The sequence below is a fragment of the Macrobrachium rosenbergii genome, chromosome 20 (assembly GCF_040412425.1).
Source record: "Macrobrachium rosenbergii isolate ZJJX-2024 chromosome 20, ASM4041242v1, whole genome shotgun sequence".
Classification (NCBI taxonomy): Eukaryota; Metazoa; Arthropoda; class Malacostraca; order Decapoda; family Palaemonidae; genus Macrobrachium; species Macrobrachium rosenbergii.
The window spans coordinates 32,287,032-32,303,249 of NC_089760.1; the positions used below are offsets into that span (position 1 = coordinate 32,287,032).

At 42.2% G+C, this 16,218-nt stretch overlaps 1 protein-coding gene across 1 annotated transcript in view; it reads right to left on the minus strand.

Annotated features, from left to right (window-relative positions):
• CCDC53 (Coiled-coil domain containing 53) overlaps nucleotides 1–16,218 on the minus strand; it is a 49,051-nt gene that overhangs the window by 7,132 nt on the left and 25,701 nt on the right. The window contains exon 2 of the mRNA XM_067122420.1: nucleotides 5,134–5,298. Coding sequence (XP_066978521.1) covers nucleotides 5,134–5,298 — 165 coding nt within the window. The remainder of the gene's footprint in view (nucleotides 1–5,133; nucleotides 5,299–16,218) is intronic.

Consider the following 16,218-nt stretch of genomic DNA (forward strand, 5'->3'; position numbering starts at 1 on the left):
GGCAAACAAAAATCAAGCCCCACTCTGGAAGCAAAAGCCCCACAAGAGGACAAAAATGCTCAGAGCTCCTTATGAGCACAGGCAGGTCAACTGAATAAGAGAAATCTAGGCCCCTCAGTTGGAAAGCCTGGCTCAAGGCAGAGTGACAGATGAGAAGTCATTATTCTGCTAAACAAAAGCTCTGCCAACAGAGAGGACCCTTCAATGACACCAATCACAGAAGACGGCCCTTTTCCCTCAGTACACATTAGATGAGGATTTTCAGAGTAACTTGATATCTTCTGGACAGTCCTGTGAGAGAAGCCTCTCTCCTGCATGAGCTACTGTACAACCTTCAGGCACGTAACTGGATGGACTAATATCCAAAGATACCACTAAATATGTGGGAGAGTGGCCACTGGGAATCTCTCTGGGTGCCTGCTAAGAGACAGCAGATTGGGAAACCTCTTGGCAAGGGGCCATTGAAGAGTAATCACAGCTTCTCTGAGATCTGGAGTGATCAACATATGGCTAATCATTCAGCAGCTCAGACTGAATGGGAGAGAGGCATAAATGGCCACATTGTCCAAGGGGCTACTGGAAGGCATCCTCCAAGCTTCCTGTCAGAGCTCCATGTTTAGCATTGTGGTGAACAGGTCAATCACTGGTGCTCCTCAAGAGCTCAAACAGCCTTCCCCACTACCTGAACTTGGCAGAGGAGCTGGTCTGACAAACCATTCCTCCTGCTTAGAATGTACCTAGCTAATAGCTCAATGGTGTGGCAAACTCCCACTCATGCATCTGCCTTGCCAACTGATGATGTAGGCCAATATTGTTGTGTTATCCATCACATGATCTTGGTGGGCTTGCAGGCTAGCAGCATCACTTACATTTCCAAAATGTTGGTGTGCAGATGTTTGTCCTGTCAACACACCTAAGGTGTACATGATGCTCAGGTGTGCCTCCTACCCCTACTTTGATGTGTCTGAGAACAGAAGCATCTCTGGATGTGGGGAATTGAAGGGAACTCCCACAAGGAGGCTCCTCTTGTCAAGCCACCAAGCAAGGTCCTCTCTTACCTATCCACACCAGGCCACAACAAATGTTTCAGCTGCCACTGAATTCATGCAAAGTCACTTCTGCGAGATAAGCTTCTCCAAGGATGCCAGGTGATTGAGGATTAACTACAAAAGTTGAGCTGGTTGTTCCTGTCATGACAGGAACATATGCTGACATCTTCCTCAGCTGCCACATCCAAGCATGTCCAAGTACTTTGCCTGTTGCTCGGCATGGGATCTGACTCCTCCCATTTTTTTTACAATCTCAAGACCATGACAAAATGCAAGACGACTGTGTGTTCTAGAACAACTGTGCCTCTAAGGATGCCAGAACTTGCCAATTCTCCTGGTAAAGCAGCAAGTGTGAAAACTTGTGGATAAGTCCAAACTGACACTAAGGCTCATTAATGCTTGAACACCTGGGGGATGTTGCCAGTCTGAAACAGAGAGCTCTGAACTAGCAGACAGCCTCGTCACATACAGAGGAGGTACTTTCTGGAGGAGTGATGGATGGGCACCTGACAGTAGATGTCCTTCAGAAACACTGTAAGCATAAAATTGGCCTCTCTGATGGACTCCAAGGCCTCAAAATTGGTCGTCTACAATTTCCATTATGCTCTTCTCCAACACCCCCCCTACAAACCTCTGCCAACAGGGTCAAAGCTTCCAGGCATCCTGCAGGGTAAGAGAGGGATGGTACCAGTAAATGAGATAAGGAAGGGTGTCAGTCCTCTAAAGTCTGTAACCATCCCAAGAACACATACTACCAAGGGTTCTGCCCCCTGTCTCTGCAACCTTGCCTAAAGGCATAACAGGTGCCCTTTACTTGCTGCAGCTGGAGAGAAGGGATGCTAACTTTAGCACTCCTCTCTTTTTCCTTTACTTCCCTTCCTAGCGGCAGCTGGGGGGAGCCTGAAAGGTTGGGAGGGCTCCTTGCTCTTCCTAAAGGAAAAAATCTGGGTTCCGTATCTGGGTTTCATGAAGGGAAGACCCCTCCTGACAACAAACGCAGAAGGTATGGCCACCCCCAAAAGCTTTGCCACAGTTTCCTTTGTCACCCCTGAGGATTTCAAGGAGACTGCACAGTGAATAAATGTGTATGGCTATCAGAATTCCTCTCCTTTACTGCTGCACAGCTATTAGTATGTTCTCCATATTCAGTTATTCAAAGCTTGAACCCTGCTTTAAACTTATATCTTTAAGATCCATGCTAACAGGGAACACAGATTGGGCATGTCTACATAGTAAAAATATGAAACCTGAACTAATGACAGCTGTTACATATTATGTTTTTCCTGACGGTATTAGTTGGGTCATCTAAACAAAGTTGTACTGTATATTAGTTGGGTCATCTAAACAAAGTTGTACTGTAAGTTTAAAATTTTCTGCTTAAACTACTGAATTAATTTTTATTTCTTTTCCCCAACTGTTTCAGAATACTGTAGGTGAAACAGTTTAATAGAGTAGGAAATGTGCAAATTCCATAGGAAAAAAAGTCATACACAAACCTGTATCATTTCAGAAAATGCTGACCTGAAACACTGTTGGCTGAATCATCTGTTACAAATGGGTTCCAACCAATAACCATCGTTACAAATGGGTTCCAGCCAATAATCAAATCTATAGTGTGTAATAATTTGCTGAACTTTTATTTGTGGCCTTTAAAGTAAATTTCTTCCCTTAATTTCAGTTTCATTTTCTTTTTATGCCACAAGACAAACTGGTTGAGGTTCTTTTTGCTCTCACAGAAAATTTTTTATATCTACGTGGTACCTCACCCATAAATCTGAGTTTTTCTTCTTTCCATGTTTTGATTCTGTTGAATGATTATTTGGTGGTCACCTGTAGGTTTTCTCAAGGTTTTGGGGACCTTTGGCTGAGTATGGAGACAGTGTGTATTCAGCTCTTTATCTTGGAGGTTTTGCATATGTTATTTCAACAGGACATTACCTTGGAGATTTTCTACAGTCTGAAGGCCTTGCTGTTCCAAGGTCCTCCCATCCTCTGTATTACAGAGGACTTTGTTTGCAGTGAAGTTTTTTCAGCTTCATCCCTTGTATTTACTGTATTGAGAGGCATCTGCTGTGCCTTGGATGGACATCCTTCCTGCATGTTGTGGTGGGCACTGCCTGTGCTCCCTGTATTATTGAAACTATGTCTTCAGATATGTCCTCTATTCTTCTGGCTACACCTTTTGCTCCTGGTCCTGTCTGTTTTCAACTGCCAACCTCCATAGTCGTGAAAAGGCCTGATTCTGTTTGATAACTGGTAAGGATATAAACTGAGTTTATTCTTTATTGACACTGCTGACGCAGGTCAGTGTGCTTTATACTCCGGCTTCAGACCCCTTGTGACTTGGGACTGTTGTTGGACAGCCATGCGTCTGGTGCTGCCACTTATATAAATATAAATAAAATTCAAAGTTTAATCACCTTGGTATTGGTTAATTACTAGGGTACAGTATATTCAAAATCGTCTGTTGTTGAGTAATTTATGTATGTAAATCCTGTATGGTTGATGTATAATTTAGGATTAAGGTTCTCTTCCCATTTCATTGTCTTCTACTAAGTTTCATGGCTATACAGAAACTCTTTCCCTATTGTGTACAAGAGTACATGTATAATTTTAGGTAAATGGTACTGTAAACCTTTATCCAGTTTTTGTTGGGGTTTATTAGGCTTAAGATTATTTGTAATAAATACTCGAGTTATTAGTGTTTTTTGTTACCCTCTAAGCATTATTCTGTATATTTATTCTGTGGAGATCACGCCCCTTGGCCTTCAATTAACCTTGGTGGCATTGATCGCAATGTGAAAAAGAGCCTGTTCATGACCAATCATAACTATTTAAATAGTTGTAGAGATAAGTTCATTACAAGTGGCATTCTTAATCTAAAATACAGTACTGTACTGTAGTTTTTCTCATGTAGGCAATATCAAGAAGAAAAAAATTATTCATTCTTTGGCACTTTGTGAATTATTTGTGAGAATTAAATAAAAAAAAAAACCCTCTCTGTAGTTGATCAGATGAAGCCATTGCCAAAATTTCATAAGGATCTAAAATATCTACAAACATTAGGCGTATATTACTCCGTTCTATTTGCCATTTATTGCACTGATTAACAACAAATATTACAAAAATAATGACACCTTTTATGTGTACTGTTTGTAGATATTTAGTCATCATATTATATCTGCTGTGCAGTCCTGAAACTCATCAGAAATTGTAAGTGATGCTAGCAACATTTATTTATTCCCACTATTTCAATCAATGTTTATTACAATACTAATTACATTAAGTATTGTAAAAGTACATACTGCATCTACTGCATAATCCTATACAGTAATGGTTTACCTATCATTTGTTTATCATCAGTGCAGCCACAATTTCGAAATGGTATTATATTCTACTAAGTACATGGCAATAATGACAGCTTACCAATATTTTACATTAAATTTACACTACATTCAATGTTCATCAAATGAACAAGATGTCAGGTATGGTAAGTTTCATAAGAATGAGTAAAATTTGACAGTAAGCCTCTGTTATTGTAACTGAATCATTTAATAAAGCAAAGGACCCAGTTACGCTGTTTTCCTACAAGCAATCTCTCTGTGAAAGCTTGTTTGAAAGTTAACAGACTGTCACACTTGTTCCTTGTTCATGCTTGCTCATTATGAGTAACAATAATTAAACTAATAATAATAGTAATAACCTAAAGGATATCAAATCAAGCAGGCTTAAAAATACCAGGCTACTATTTCTATCCATGAATAAGACCCTGATATCCCACTCTTATGTCCAATGAACAATTAAAAATCATGTCCAATTTTTGCCATGCTACTACCAAGCAATAAATTCTGACAAATAAAGAAGCAAACAGATGAAGATATGTACCTCACTGATTTACTTGCAAAAGTTGGATTTAACCTGTTGTCACCCTTGGGCCCCACCTACAGCAAGTAATCACTGGTCACGAGGGTTGGAACAGTGATTCATACCCTTCTTTCCTCCTGCTTGGTAATTATGGTATTTGAGATTAAAACAATATGATTACCTTTGTTGAAACATATAAACTATATTTAATTCACTTTACCTTGGCTTCCAGAATAGCAAGAGACTGGTCCGCCCTTCGTAGCTTTGTGTTGAGTGATATCAACCTTTCTTCACATACTGCTGAAAATTGATTGAGGAAGCCAACTGTGTGCAACACCCAATGATTGATAAATGCAAGTGTTCTCTTTTGATTGATTGCTTCAACCTGTAAGCACAGAAAATAGTTAAATATCCAATATTTCTTATAAATTTTGTAGCATACACACCACCAGTTTACTACAGCATAAAGTACTGGTTAGAGATATAAATAGGCTACATAATAAAAACCTACTATCCAAGTACTTGAGCAATTATCAAGAACAACTTGGTGCTGTAACAATAATGGTCACCAATGACAAACAACTTCCAGTGTCATCAATGACAAAAACTTCCTGTCAATAAAATAATTAAAATATTTTCTCCAAAAATAAGCAGTAATGTATTCATACATACACTAGTATTCAGCCTCACTACCAACTAACAGAATAAATAACTAATAGAATAAATAAAAACTATTAAAACATAATGAATTAGAAACTTCAAAGAAAAATTATATTTTTCCATAATAAAATTAAGTTTTATATATACTTACCAAGTAATTACATAGCTATAGTTTCTAACTCATGTGGCAGTCTTTATTTAAAAAATCGCGGTAGCGCTTCGATAGTTTAGTGTAGGTGACAAGTCCCGCTCACTAAAGGGAGTACTGGAAACAACTTAGCAGGAAACCTCATTCTGTTTGTGCCCTTATGTCCATGAGAGGGGAAGAGGATGGGCTCTGATTCTGTAATTACTTGGTAAGTATATATGAAACTTAGTTTTATAATGAAAATATCATTTTCATATAAGTACTGTAACTTACCAAGTAATTACTGTACATAGCTGAATCCCACATTGAATGGGAGTGGGATATATGGACATATTCTGTTTCAAAACATTAAGGCATGGTAATGACTGGAAACAGAAAAATTGCTAGCACTGAAACAATGCTTGTTGTTTCCTTACGTGGTAAGAGAGCTACTGCAGGTGAATACTGCCAGGATGTCGAGTTCTGCTATATACTACATTCACTGCAAATTGTATGAGAATCATATGAAGATTTGATTAATCTGGTTTGCAACTTTTGCTACAATAGTGAAAGTAAGTGAACTTCAATCAGACAGAATAATAACCAAAGAACTGGAAAAAATTATCCTGAAAGCTATTAAAGCTTGAAGGCTACTCAAAAAAAGCAATAATACTTCACCAAAATCCAGCCACACAACTGAAAATCAGTAAATAAAAGCTGCAGCAAACCCCCGATGTTACTCGAGAGCCAGCAGAAACAGAATGAGGTTTTCTGCTAAGTTGTTTCGAGTACTCCCGTTAGTGGGTGGGGCTTGTCACCTACACTAAACTATAGAAGTGCCACTGCAATTTTTTAAATAAAGGCTGCCGTGCAAATTAGAAACTACTGTATAGCTATGCAATTACTTGGTAAGCTACTTATATGAACTGTTATTTTCATGATAAAATTAAGTTTCACATATACTTACTAATTATTCACATAGCTATAATATCAACTTGCATGGCAGCCTTTATTTAAAAAATTTTGGTAGCACTTCAATAGTTTACTGTAGGTGACAAGCCCGGCCCATTAACAGGAGTACTGGAAACAACTTGGAAATTTCATTCTGTTTGTGTCTTACGTCCATGAGAGGGGAGAAGGGCAGGCTCCAATTCTGTAATTACTTGGTAAGTATATAGGAAACTTTATCTCATCATGAAAATATTTTAAGTAACTTACCAAGTACAGTAATTACATAGTTGAATCCCACATTGACAGGAGAGGGGATACTTGGACATATTCTGTTCCAAAACATTAAGACATGTAATGAATTTGAAATAGAAAAGTTTGCTAGCACTAAAACAATGCTTGCCATTTCCTTATGTGGTAAGAGAGCTACTGCAGGTGAAAACTGCCTCTGGTTGGTGCTCATCTTGACCTGTAGTGGCGTGGCGGTTGAACTGTGGGTCACCTCTATTCAAGTGGGAGCTTTGCAGCAGAGGATAGACCTGATTGCTGGCAAAGCATACACAAATGCCCTTGCCCTGGGTGCAGTACCAATATAAAAAACAACCAGACAACACTTTCACCTTCATTGAAAAGACCACAACCCATCCATTGAGACTGGTGAGTACTCCAGGCACAATGTACCCCCTGGCTCCAGAAAATCTGACACCTTACTTCAAGGTAAAGACACAGTAGGAGAAAAAGAGATTCCTATGCTTCCTCCCCGAGTATCAAGGCAGCCACTGAAAATGGCCCCAGTGTACTGCAATTTTCAAACACTCAACTTCTTTCAAATAGTGAGATGCGAAAATGGGTTTGCACTGCTAGTAGTTCGCCTGCAGAATGGAAGTGAGGGACATACGCGCCTGAAAGCTAACAAGGCAGAGGTTGCCCAGACGTCAAGAGTTTTCACTTTAAATGAAGGCAAAATGTCCTCCTGAATCTGAGAGTGCCCCTAAGAAATGAAGTCTTTGATGACGAAGGACACTGCATTCTTAGTCTGAGGGCGAGAGGGGTTCTTGACAGAGCACCAGAGGTTACTGGATGGTCCTCTGATCTTCTCGGTTCTGCTCAGGAAATACCTTAAGGACCTAGCAGGACAAAGAACCCTCTCTTTTCCTTCAGAGCCAAGGTATCTGTTAAGGACTTAATGGAGAAAGAACAGAGGGCCAGAGCTTGGAAGGATCCTCGTTCTAGGCAAAAATCCAAGGATAAAGTAGCAAACTGCGTCTCCTTGTGAAAAAATCTACCCTTTATTAATGGCTTGGAACTTGCTAACATGTTAGCAGTATCCAAAGCCATGAGGAAGAGCGTCTTTCGAGTAAGGTTTCTCCGAGAAGAGGAACTAAGGGGTTCAAAAGAGGAACCTGTCAGCCACTTCAACACTACATCTGCTAAGATCTGGGACTGACGCAAAATTCAGGACCCCTGTGTTTACACACTGAGCTAAACACAGCTCGATACCCTTTAATGGTGGAGGACGAGAGATTCCTAGATCTCTTCGGGTAAAGAAGGAAATCTGCAATTTGGGTCACAGGAGTCTCATATGAATAGACGTTGATTCTGAGATACCAGCTTCGGAAAATCACCCATTAGCCTGGAAGAAGCTGCTAGGCAATCGGCGGCTGCATCTTGCAATAGCCTCTGCAGCGCGTCTTGAAAACCTTTATGCTCTGACAAGCTTCCAGACAGTCTGAAGCCTGTCAGGGCAAGAGCAGACAACCCTTTGGTATCTCTCAAAGTGAGGTTGTCTGAGTAGACAGTTTTTGGGGAAGGAGTCTCGGAAAGTCCACCCACAACAGTAGTAGGTCTTGGAACCATTCTTTCATGGGCCAGGACGGGCTATGAGAGTTATTGTAATGTTGTGACGAGCCCAAAACTTGTTCCGCATTTCCCTGACCATGTTGAAGGGTGGAAAGGCATAGAGGACCAAGTACTGTAAGACTGTAAGAGCCCGATGCCGTCTCTTCCAAACACGTGTGTGTTTGTGTGTTTGTCAATCATCATCCATTGGAGTGGACAAGACAAAACAAGAGCATCTCGTTTTCTTTCTCTGATGGAACGCGATTTCAACCATACAATATTTCTGTCTATTTCTCCCTAACCATTGTTGTCTTGATTTGTGCACAATCACCATTACTTGCATTGCCATGCAAGCATTCTAATCAATCGTGTACTCATAATGTTCCACCGAATCTTCTGTACCAAACTGTATGTATGTTTCTGTTTGTGAAGATGCCAAATGTCTCACCATTTCACATATATTATGCTACTGCATTGTATTCATTAATCTGTCTTGAATCTCATGCAATTGGCCGTATGTAGAATTTCCTGGCCTTTCCATTGATATATGTTTCATCACTGTATGTTAATCATGTCTCTCAATATCGCCATCACAGATGCCCGAATCTGTACCTCTGTTTTTACCTGTCTGTGTGTGGATGCTACCTTACCGCTTGCACACGTCAATAACATCTTCGAAGATTCTGTACATTTATCTCAGTAAGAAACCACCAATAAACCAGTTAACACCCAGCCAGTAAGTTGCTCAATCACCAGTCCTTACACTGGTGACCCCGGAGTGACTCGAAGGACCTGGCCGACCCAAGATGACGACCCACGCGCCGACAGACCCTTTGCCGCCTCACTGCTTCCCGCCATTCCCGAGTTCTCAGTAGAAGTCCGACCCTCCGAGATGACCCATCCCACCGCCAGAGGCCTGGATGCCTCCTCCAGGAAACCTGAAGCCGCCCCTGCACTCGTACTGGACGAGCTGACCAATGAAGGACCAACCAACGTCATCCTTCAACCTGCTGCCGCCCCTCTCAAGCTGGCTACCAAGGATCAGCTGCTGTCATCCTTCAGCCCTCGAGCCGGCCACCGAAGGATCATCCGACGTCACCCTTCAACCTGCTCCCGTCCTCCTCGAGCTCCTGCCGGTCGGCGCCGCCCTTCAGCCTCCTACCCGCCCCTAGCCCAAGCCCTTTGAGCCAACTACAATTGTCGGCAAGACAATTTCCGCATCGATGCCTCGCTGGAGGGGGAGTACTGTAAGAGCCCGTCGCCCCGACGCTGTCTCTTCCAAACACAACCACACCGCACCCTCCGCCCGAGGTACGCCGATTAATCAGACGTTACCCACGTCTTGGGGGAGAGTATTTGTAAGAGCCCGATGCTGTCTCTTCCAAACACGTGTGTGTTTGTGTGTTCGTCAGTCGTCATCCATTGGAGTGGACGAGACAAAACAAGTGCATCTCGTTTTCTTTCTCTGACGGAATGCAATTTCAACCATACAATATTTCCGTCTGTTTCTCCCTAACCATTGCTGTCTCGATTTGTGTACAATCACCATTACTTGCATTGCCATGCAAGCATTCTAATCATGTACTCATAATGTTCCACCAAATCTTCTGTACCAAACTGTATGTATGTTTCTGTTTGTGTGAAGACGCCAAACGTCTCGCCATTTCACATATATTATGCTACTGCATTGTATTCATTAATCTGACTTGAATCTCATGCAATTGGCCATATGTAGAATTTCCTGGCCTTTCCGTTGATATATGTTTCATCACTGTATGTTAATCATGTCGCTCAATATCGCCATCTGTTTGTCTGCCGACAAACACAGATGCCCGAATCTGTACCTCTGTTTTTACCTGTCTGTGTGTGGATGCTACCTTATCGCTCGCACACGTCAATAACATCTTCGAAGATTCTGTACATTTATCTCAGTAAGGAACTACCAATAAACCAGTTAACACCCAGCCAGTATGTTGCTCAATCACCAGTCCTTACAAGACCAATCTAGCAGGATGGCGTCTGTTGCCCACGCTAGAGGGTACGGGGCCGGATAACAAAAAAGAGGAAGGCGATGGTTCCTTGAGGTGGCAAACGGGTCCAATGTCGGCATGCCCCATTGTTTCACAGATTCTGATAGAGCAGCAGACCCAGAGTTCACTCGGTGGGAAGTGCCTGCTTTCGACTGCTCAGCTTGTCCACCAGAATATTTAATTTGTCCTGAATAAATCGAGTGACTAGACTCACTCGATTTTGATCTGCCCACAGTAGAAGGTCTCTAGCTGTCTGGCAGAGAGAATATAAGTGAGTGTTGCCTCACTTTTGTATGTATGTTAGGGCTGTGGTATTGTCTGAATGGACTACCACGGTCTTGTCGTGAACTAGGGTCAAAAGCACTGAAGCCCTAAGTGAAAGGCTTTCAGCTCTCTGACGTTGATGTGAAGGTACTGTTATTCTGTTGACCACATCCTGGAAACTTCCCGGTTCCCTGAGATGGCTCCCCAACCTAGAATCGAGGAGTCTGAATAGAAGTCTAGGTCTGGGCTCAGAGGATGAAAGGCTTTCCTTCCGAAAGTCTACGTTCGGACTGCCACTACTGCTGGTCCGACTTGAACTCTGGGTTTATGGGAAATGGGTAGGTGTCTGGCTGTGTTTCTCTGTCCCAGTTGGCCTTGAGGTAGAATTGCCAAACTCTCATATGAAGTTTGCCTAACTTGACGAATGTCTTGATGGATGACAGTGTCCCCAGTAGGCTCATCCACTAATGGGCCGAGAAAGATGAAAGGGCTAGCAACTTGTGGATCATCTGAAGGCAGCTGGTGATTCTCTTGGCAGATGGAAAAGCCCGAAAAGTCTTAGAGTTGAGACCCATCCCCACATAGAGGAACTCTTGCGATGGGGCCAACTCGGACTTCTAAAGGTAGACGATAATTCCAAGTCCTGAGAGAGATGTTCAAGTCCTCCATGCACTTTTCCTTTGAAGGGGATTGAAGAGGCAATCCCTCCTGATATAGACTGACGTTTATGCCTATCAAAGGAAGTCATTTGTTAGAGGAGCGAGGACTCGAGTGGACACTTGAGGTGCTGTAGAGAGGCCGAAGTAAAGAGCCCGAAACTGGAAGATTTTAGCTGGTGCTGGGTAGAATGCATCCTGCATACCCAAGGTTGTTGTCCAATCCCCCTGGTGAATGGATAAAAGGACTGACTGGACGAAGAGATTAAGGGCATTTATGTTAAGGACTGGTCTCCAAACTCCGATGATTTGGGGACCACACACAGACGGAATAGAAACCTTCTGAGTTGATATCCTCAACTTCTTCTATGGCTCCCCTTTGAAGGAGAGAGGAGACCTACTCCAAAAGGGCCGAATGTTTTTCCAAGCCTCTTGAGAAGATCGTCAAAACGAAGGGAGAGGGGACTAAAAGGGGCTCTCCATGAACTTTGACAAGCCACTGTTCTGTCCCTATGATACTCCACTTCTCCCAAAACTCAAAAAGACTGGCTTCCACTTGTGCATGGAGGATTTCTTCCTCATTTCTAGGCAAGGACTTGAGCTCCCCTTGATAGAACTGGCCAAAAAGCGGACTTTGAAGCGGTTCCTAGACTGGACTTGGGCTTACTCCCACAAAAGGGATGTAGCTGGAGAGGAGAAACTGTCTTAGGAACAAATGCGAACGAATCCTTGGGGCGTTTGGAGGAATAAGCCAGAAGTTGACTTCTATTGGAGGTCTGACTCCTGGGCCTGAGTGATTCCTTTAATGGAAAGGGAGCACCAAAAATCTCTTTTCTTCAAAACCCCAGAGAAAAGAGCTGCAAGTTCAAGAGAGCCATCCCTGATGGTCTTGTCTGCACAAGAAAAATCTCCTAGCCAGTCCAAGGTGAAGTCTCCAACTAAATCATTACCATCTTTAATCCTCTTGGCTAGTGCTCTCATCATCCAGTCCAAGAAACTGAAAGTTTCAAGCAACTCAATAAGGTCAAGTTCTGCCGACGAAAACATAACTTTCGCCAATGAAAATTTAGAGCGTCGGGAAGAAGGAGCTTCCCCAGTAGTGTAGGAAAGGAAAGTCCTATGGATTAAGTACGAGGGAAAAAAGACAAAGGAAGCCTTATCTTCCTCCCTCTTAGCAGAAAACCAAACTTCAATCTCTTTGAGTGCCTTCCTAGAAGACGAGGAAAGCACCACTGTGGGGAGCCTAGGTCTGTCATCTGGATGACTCTTCATCAGGAAGGTTGAGGTAGGTGAGACCGGGGCTAGCTAGAGCCAAAAAGGGTAAGAGAGCTTGCCCGCAAATAATGAAGGAGAACGCATAGGCTAGGAGACCCGCAGTCAGAAGTGGGTACTGGCGCTCTGAGCAGGAGACTGATACTGAAGAGTTGGTGCCAGGAACTCGGGAGCTGGTGATGGGAGCTTGGGAGCTGGTGCTGGGAGCTCGGAAGCGGGCGCCTGGCACTTGGCAGCTGGCACTGAGCGCCTGGGAGCTGGTGCCGGGTGCTCGGAAACCGGCAGCGGATACTCAGGAGCTGGTATTGGGCGCTCGTGAGATGGGTGCTTGAACAAAGACAACAGGCGCCTGAGAGGGATCACTGGGCGCTTGGGAGCCAAATATTGACGCCCAACAGAAGTATGCTCAGGAGAGAAATACTTCAGCTGTCCCATGTGCTGCAGGAAGGTTGAGGACTGCGCCCGGCTCCTTAAACTGCTAACTGGGCAGTGGAGAAGAGCTGTCAGCATTGCCTATGGGCCTCTTCAATGGATGAGATGAATCTAGAAAGCACTTGCAGCGCTTGCAAGTCCAGGCTGGAGTTTAGAGTCAGACGACAACTGGAGCACATCCAAGATGCCCTTCCAGCGGCTGTCTGCTGAAACCTGGGATATACATGCAACAGGTTCAACTGAGGGGGCAGCAACAAGTGGGCAACCCCACCGGCCTCCCTTGGACTTCCAGCATGTCTTAACGGGGAGCTGGACAGAGACCTTTGTCTAGAGGAACCAGCGGGACAAGAAGCCACCTCCTCCACTTGCATAACACTGTCTGCTGTCAAGACGCCTTTCCCGTGGCTGTCTGACGATACTTGGGAATGCATTACAGGTTCAACTGAGGGGGCTGCTACCCATGGGCCAACCCCATTGGCCCCCACTGGACTTTCGGTATGTCTCTCCCAGGTTAAGGGGAGTATGACAATGACCTTGGTCTAGGACAGTGTTTCTCAAACATTTTTACCTCAGGGCGCACCTATGGAATACCAAAACTTTGGGGTGCATCTTTGATTTTAATATGGAAAAATAAGTCATGAAATTTGAAAATAAGAAAATGTTAAAGAAGTACCTGCAAAAACTATCTATTTTTTAGACATTTTACGTTTAAGTATCCTAATGTGAAACGTGCTTGATGAGGTTTTGCAATTTTCTGAATGTTTGGCCTTATATGTGATAAACATACTGTCATCTCTTCATCAATGCATTTAATATTTGATCTATTTTTACATTTAATGTTGGTTAGTACAGAAAATCCTTCTTCACAGAGATACAATGTGGAAAACTGCAATAATACAGTCAAAGCTTTCCCAGCTGTTGAAGGATATTCTTTTTTAATTGAAATCCAAAACTGATTGATGGGCACCTCCTTATGCTTGATCTTTAAACCACGATCAGTAGATATGGTAGCCAGCTCCTCTTCAGTTAACAAAAAGCCGTCATCAGTCGAAATGTCAATGAAAGGGTTGCAAATCCAACCGAATTGCTCGGTGTTTATTGATGGAAAGTAATGGTTCAGATTACCTTCCAGAATTGATAAATGATCCACTATTAAAGGAATTAAATTGTCTGAATATCTTTCTCTAACCAAAGGAAACATTTCCAAACAGCCTAAACTTGCTTTACTTTTCCGGACTGCTGGTTTTTTCTGGAATGCTTTAATTTTGTCAGTATATGAGAGAAGGTTTTCATTTCCATTTTGCAGGACTCGTTCAGACTATTCAAGTGTTGATACATATCGGTCAGATATCTCAATTTTGAAATCCAAAACTCACATTTCAGAAGTTCACAAATTTACTTTTATTTTTGTTCTCAAAAAATGCCAGTAGCTCTTGACGAAGTTCAAGCATATGGCAGCACACTTTATCCCTTGATAACCATCTCACTTCTGTGTGCAAAATTAGCGTGTGTGTTGTGAAACCATGTTTTTACAAAGTAGCTCAAATATACGAGCTTTTACTGGTCTAGTCTTAATGAAATTCATCATTTCGACTGCTTAATAAAAAACTTCTTTCAATTTAGTACCAAGTGTTTTTGCCATTGGTGCCTCTCTATTCAGAAACAATGAGTTGCTATAATGTTTGGATGGTGTTGCTTTACAAATGATGCAAGTCCTTCAATAGAACCAGTCATTGATGGAGCTCCATCAGCACAAATGCTGACACATGACTTCCAGGATAAATTCCATTTCTCAAAATAATTACTTAAAGTATGAAAAATATCTTCACCTCTAGTAGTGGTAAGCAATTCTTTGCAACAAGGATACTGATTTACTATAGTATCCCCATCAATAAATTACATAAAGGTGAGTAGTTGTGCTTGTTTGGTTGTTGGTTGATTCATCAATTTGGAGTGCAAAGTATGAATCCTGAAACTTATTACAGCAAACATTTTCTTCGATATTGTTAGACATTTCCAGAATACGCATATGAACAGTATCATTTGATAATGGAATTTTACTTATTTGTTTCTCTGCATCGTCTCTGAAAAGAGTCATAACAGTCTTTTTACAAGAGGGCAAAATAATAGACTGAGCAAGAGTAAGAGACTTCATTTTTACGGCTATCATTTCTGATACTCCATAAAAAGCAATTTGAGCTTTCTCAGATACCGTTGCTCTACTTTTGAAAGCAATTGCTTGCTTTGTTTGTTGCTCAAGCAATCTTTTGAAATAACTTACATGTTTTCCCTGAGGACAGCAATGTGATGTTTGAGAATCTTTCCTTAATTTACTAGGAAGCATCAACTTGTTTGACACTTTGCATCCACATATCAAACACAATGGCTGAGGCTGATTTTCATCCCCAACCCACATGAAGCCATACCTTAAATAACTCTTGTCATATTTGCGATTGCGTCTACTCTTATTTTTCTTCGCTGAACGCTTCACATCACTAGAAATAGTTTCATTATTAGAATCAAGTTCTTCACTGGTATGTTTCTTGTTTAAATATGTGTTCACTGTGTGGGTAGCTTAGTTTTTTAAATATATAAGAAAAAATGATATTTTAATGATAAAATAGTTTGTTCATACTTACCTGGCAGATATATATATAGCTGTATTCTCCGAATCCGACAGAATTTCAAAAACTCGCGGCACACGCAGTGTGGCCAGGTGGTTAGTACCCATTCCGCCGCTGGGAGGCGGGTATCGGGAACCATTCCCATTTTCTATTCAGATTTTCTAGTGCCACTGTCTCCTGAGGGGAGGTGGGTGGGCACTATGATTATATATATCTGCCAGGTAAGTATGAACAAACTTTATTTTATCATTAAAATATCATTTTGTTCATGAGACTTACCTGTCAGATATATATATATAACTGAATCCCACCATTGGAGGTGGGAAGAGACAGAATAGGATTTAGGAAACAAATAAATGCAGGCGATTGACGCCTTGGTTCCTTACCTGTTAGCATAGCTGACTTCGTGGTTACTGTCACCCAAGCCTGCTTCTGCTTTACTAGAGTCTCCAG